General features: G+C 37.5%; 1 protein-coding gene across 2 annotated transcripts in view; it reads right to left on the reverse strand.

The window, feature by feature from the left end:
- Positions 1-234: 234 nt before the first annotated feature.
- The window catches only part of LOC106874199 (vacuolar protein sorting-associated protein 35), a 37,467-nt gene continuing 31,992 nt past the window's right edge, over positions 235-5,709 (reverse strand). The window contains exons 17-19 of one of the 2 annotated variants that reach the window (XM_014921853.2): positions 5,420-5,443; positions 5,011-5,154; positions 235-765 (exon numbers count right to left, since the gene is read on the reverse strand). In XM_014921853.2, the coding sequence (XP_014777339.1) occupies positions 586-765; positions 5,011-5,154; positions 5,420-5,443 (348 nt within the window). In that variant the 3' untranslated portion in view covers positions 235-585. The remainder of the gene's footprint in view (positions 766-5,010; positions 5,155-5,419; positions 5,444-5,709) is intronic. The other variant, XM_014921855.2, reaches the window with a different exon arrangement.

The raw sequence follows: 5,709 nt of genomic DNA on the forward strand, positions 1-5,709 counted from the left end.
ACAAACAAAAATGAAGAAAAGATGAGTTAAAAATGGGTTGATGAAAAATTGCCAGAAAATTGCCTCAACTTCAGGCAACAAAAGAAGGAAAGCTGAAACATTCTGTTCAGCCGAAGAACATTTTGTCATTCACAACAGAAATTATATATTTATTGCTGGCAATTGGACCCAAATCAATATAGATTTTTGTATATTTGCAGTTTACAATTAAATAAAAATATAACAACCAGAAAGTCATTTACAATTTAGACTTCATTATTTCTTGTTAAATACAAATCATGATTTCGTTTTTCTTCATAGAATAATAAATGTTTATATAATAATAATAATAATAATAATACTCAACAAGGTCTATGCACCTTTCTATTTTGTTGTTTGTTTCTTTCCTCAAAAAGTCCTTTCTATAATACATCATGAGTTTAGGTGATTATATAAAAAGAAAAAAAAAAATGCCCCCACCTAAATCACATATAGCAGCATTCAGAAATTACTTACAGCCAAAGGATGGAGAGAAGAATTCTCTAGTGTTAGATGGCTAACATCAATGAAAAAAAAAACATGATGGTAGAATTGATTTAGAGTTTCCTATAGTGTCAGTCCTTCATAAGATGGACTACCAGAATCATTGTTTGCAATACGCATTTGGAGATGTTCCAATGTGTTCTGAAAATGCTTGTTAATTTGCTCTGTTTCTTCATTGGCCTCTAAATTTGGCAAATCTTCTCGGATTTTTGTAATAAGCTGGTTTAATACTGGAATAGTTATCTGAAAAAGAGTGTAAAAGCAGAAAAAAATCACAATTCAAAGGATATTATCTTAAATGTGGTTCTTTGAGTCTGATATATGACAAAGAAATATTACCAATAAATTTGGTGTTGGAATTAGCAGCAACTATTTAATATCACATGCCTCAAATGAGGTCTTACATTCTTATATATTTCACAAATATTCCAACAAAGTCAGTTTGCCACTTCAAAACTGAAATATGGAAGTTAGGAAATTTTTAAATTCTAAAAAATATAGGATGCCTACATTCATGCCAATAATTACAATACACCCCTTCACAAGGGTTGGCTGAAAAGTTCATAGACTGACCAAGATAGTCTCATGGAATGGTAACTAAACGAGGTCTAATTTTCAGCATAGTCCCCCCCCCCCCCCGCCTTGCGGTCTCCACACTTCTTCCATCAGTGTTGCAGTTCTTGGATCCCATTGATGAAGAAGCTTTCATCCTGTTGGTCGAAAAAGTCATCTACACTAAATATGACATCCTCACTGTGATACTGGTTCCCAGCCAAGTGTAGAACAGGTGATAGTCAGATGGGGCCCAAATCAGGAGAATAGGGACAGTGATCAACCAGTTCAAAGCCACAGCCATTGAAACCACAGACCATGCTGGAGCATTGTGCTGATGGAACAAAACCCCTTTCATCAGGTTTCCTCAGCATTTGGTCTTGATAACCTTTCATAAATATGTCTCAGCAATATGGCAAACTACTCTCCAATAATGGTGTGGCTCTTTTCAAGATAATCAATAAACACAATACCTTTTGCATCCCCCAAAAAACTAAGGCCATCCCATTCCCGGCAGATGAAATGACCATGGCTTTCTTTGGAGCAGATGAGGAGGAGGGTTGTTTCCACTGCATGGATTGTCTCTTTGTCTCTCTGGCTCAAAGTGATGAACCCAACACTTATTATTGTAGGTTAGCAAACATTCAAGGAAACAGATTTTCCAGTGATGTGATCAGCCTGGTGCACTTTTGATCAGGTGTCAGAAAACGTGGCACCCACTGACTAGAAATCCTCACCATGCCAAGTTTATTGTGCAGAATATTCTCAACTCTCTTACAGGATAAGCTAATAACATTGGCTATTTGATTTACAGTCAATCATCAGTCATCCATCACCATGTGGTGAACACAATCAATGTTTTTCTTGGTGGTAGCAGTTGCAGGACGTCCAGACCGTGGGTCACCGACCAGACTCTTCCTTCTCCTCCTAAATTCAACTGCCCAATTTTGCACTTCAATTCCAACACCACCATATAATCGATTCCTTCTAGCATTTTACTAACACTTACTCATAATGGTTTTATTGTTTGTTGTATTATTCTCCCATTATATTATTGCAATGGGTGTCAACACTCCAGTCATAAACAATTAAATAGTTAACATTAAATTTTCCCTAAACAATGTCCAACAGAATTCCCCACACTTATCTCCATTAAAATATATGCCATTAACTATTATTTCAAATGTTTCCCTTACAGAAGTTTCCTTTATCTTCTACATTCATCATCATCATTTATCATCCATTTTCCATGCTGGCATGGGTTGGACGGTTTGACAGAAACTAGTAAGGCCTGGGGCCACACAAGGCTCCATTGTCTGTTTTAGCTTGGTTTCTATGGCTGGATGCCCTTCCTAATGCCAACCACTTTATGGAGTGTTACATGGTACCTGCATAGGTGCTTTGTAAATGGTACAGTATACAGGGTGCCGGGAATAAACTGTCGTCTAAATTACGCAAAAGTGAACATAACACTGACATCTCATTTTAACAGATATATTTACCAAAATTCCATAAAAATATCTTGAAATACTCAAGAGTAAATTTATTCAATAAAATCGCCATTGGCTTCAACCATAGCAGTATAATATTGCCATCACTAGTGATCACTCCAAACACCATGATGTTGACTGGATGTTTGGTTTTTATCACTCTCGGTACATGTTTGTATTGGAGCTTCCAGCACGAATGCCAAGCAGTACAGCATGTCATTTCCAAATGTCTGACAGAGTGAATGAGTCACGGTACTGCTTTTCTCACAGACGGTGCCCAACTGACCCTATTATACTGTGTAGCCAACAAAATCAAAAACAATGTGCATGCATGTAATTAGAAATATAAAATGGCAACAATCTACCCATCGCACTGTGTGTGTGTGTGTGTGTGTATATGCATATATACAGAATGTTTGGGATAAATTTGACAGTTGGCATAAAAGGAAAAGAAAACACAACATCCCATCCAAAAATAAAAGAATGTTTAAAAAGATAAAAAAAAATATCAACTGGATTACGATTTGGCAGATAACAGTTTCCTCAAAGTAGCTGCCTTCAGCTTTCACCATGACCTCAAGACGGCTCCAGAACCTGGCACATGCATTCTTCACGGTGTCCCTGGGAAGATCTTTGAAACACCTCCATGATCTTAGCCACCAGCTCAACCTAAGTATTGTAGGCAGAGTGGCTGATGTCTTTCTCAATAATGCTCCACGCATAGTAATCCATGGAATTATATCATCTTCATCATCATCGTTGTTTAATATTCAGTCTCCATGCTGGCATGGGTTGGATGGTTTGACATGGAGCTGTCTGTTGTGGCATGGTTTCTATGGCTGGATGTCCTTCATAATGCCAACCACTTAGCAGAGTGTGCTGGGTGCCCCCAGTGCACTTATACAGCACAGGCATGGGTGCTTTTTAAGTGTCACTGGCACTTGAAAGGACAAGCCTGTAGATGTGGAAGACAGGTTTTTACTTAGCTTGACATGTCTTCTCAAGTACAGCAAATCACCACATCTCCCGGTCTCTCGTCCTTTCTTCAGTGAGGCCCAGTGTCCAAAGATCCTTTCTCACCACTTTATCCCACATCTTCCTGGGTCTACTTCTTCTACAGGTATCCTCATCAATTAGAGCTTGGCACTTCTTTATGCAGCTGTCCTCATCCATGTCCTCATCGCACGACCAAACCAGCACAGTCTTCTCTCGTGCACACAACATCCAATGCCCCTTATACCCAATTTTCCTCTTAAATCATTTACATTTGAAGGAGCCTACTGTCTGTGTATTTTTAGGGCTTATTCTACTTGCAATTATAATGGAGGGAATTCGGAGGCCAGAAACTGGAGCTGGTCAGATTGTAGAAATTCTCCAACAACGACTAACTCTTTCCAGAGGCATGGCAAGGGGTAAGATCTTGCTACCACAAACGCGTGGCCTTCCAACAGTAATATTCTCCAGTCAGGGATTAACCACAGTCTCCAACAGCTTCACACAGCCGTCTAAACTGAGCTTAAGGTCCAGTTCAAAGATGTGGGGAGGCATCACATCACATCACTGGTGACACAATCTGAAAACCATCACAGTTTAGGGGAACTTGGCTTTCATGATACATGGGACATCTGAGAAAAACCAGATCATCTCTGACTCAACAGATTGCCTCAGCTTGTTCAGGAGTTTCTTTGTCTTTGTCAAGCAGTTCTCCTTGGCTTTGGTTGTTAGAATTTGTCCATTGTGCCTCTTGTACAAGGGCCAACTTCATGGCAGCAACTCCAATATCCATCACTCTTGCCAAAGCACAGATTCCTTTGCTCAGATCTTCCATCACTGCATCCTGAAGTTGCTGGATGAATTCTGGTGTGTGGATGCAGTCAGAATGCTTTTTATGTCCCTTCCCATTGACCATTGCAGCTGTCCATGTCACGTATTACAGCCTTTACGGTATTCACAGACCATTGAGCATTTTGATATTTGATGCAAATCATCATGATATGGGTAAGTAATTCTCTTCCAATATTCAGATGGTTCCCAGTCCTCCACCTTAGCTAACTTTCTCTCAACTTTAATCTTTAATCTTCCTTAAGCTCTCCAACACCACTGACTGTTCACAAATACATCAAGCTGTTCCTGAAAAAAAGGAGACTTAAAAAAAAAAAATTGTCAAATTTAGCCCAAACACCCTGTTTGTATGTATCATATGTTGAAGAAGGGTTATATTATATTGACACTCTTAAAGAATAATTATTGGAACATACAAGAGAGACTTGTCTAAGAGAACAGCAACTCTGAATAAGGAATCAAACCATGAGCACTCGTCCAACACATCCCAGCCTAAAAGATAAATACATGATGATGATGGTGATGATGGTGATTTTTTTATAATCCACAACCAGAAAAAAACAAAAAAACAAAAAAAAACTGAATAGTTGCAGGGGTCACTTACTTGATCATTTCCTTTTTCAAAGAAATAAATGTAATGATTGAGAAGTTCAACAAAAAGTTGAACTTGAACAGAATTGTCCATGCACTGGTTGGCAATTTTGACTCCCTTCTTCAGACATTCTGCCACTCGTTTCCCATCATGCATCTAAGAAAAAACAAACAAACAAACAGACAAACCAAGAAAAGAAAATTAAAATCCAAGGAAATGTTTTGATTGAATGAATCTTTGAAGGTAAAAGAGAGAAAGAGGGATGTATAAGTAATTCTAGTGGTGGGACAGGCTAGATTGTTAATTCTAAGAAACTGTAAGTGGAGACATAAAAAGGATTGGAAAAACAAGTTCAAAGAGTTTATTAGTCTAGGAAGTATGAAATTAGAATTGAGAAAGCATATTATAATAAAATTCTTACTTTCACAAAGATCTTAGGGGAATTCTAGAAAAAAATTAAAAAAAAAAAAAATATATAAATACACATTTCAAAATCATTGACATCTGACATAAAATAAATAACAACAATTGCAACATAGAACTTGCAGTTAATCAGGATTTCATGAGATATGAGTAGTTCTTCTGTATATGTTTGTATTCTACACAAAAATAGTCGTTTTGTATGTATTTGAGATGTTTGCAAAGATTTAATGGGATGAAATAGTAAGAGTCAATATACAAAAGTGATTATTTGTACAAATATATTCATTA

Source organism: Octopus bimaculoides, chromosome 1 (genome assembly GCF_001194135.2).
Source record: "Octopus bimaculoides isolate UCB-OBI-ISO-001 chromosome 1, ASM119413v2, whole genome shotgun sequence".
In the NCBI taxonomy this organism is placed as follows: Eukaryota; Metazoa; Mollusca; class Cephalopoda; order Octopoda; family Octopodidae; genus Octopus; species Octopus bimaculoides.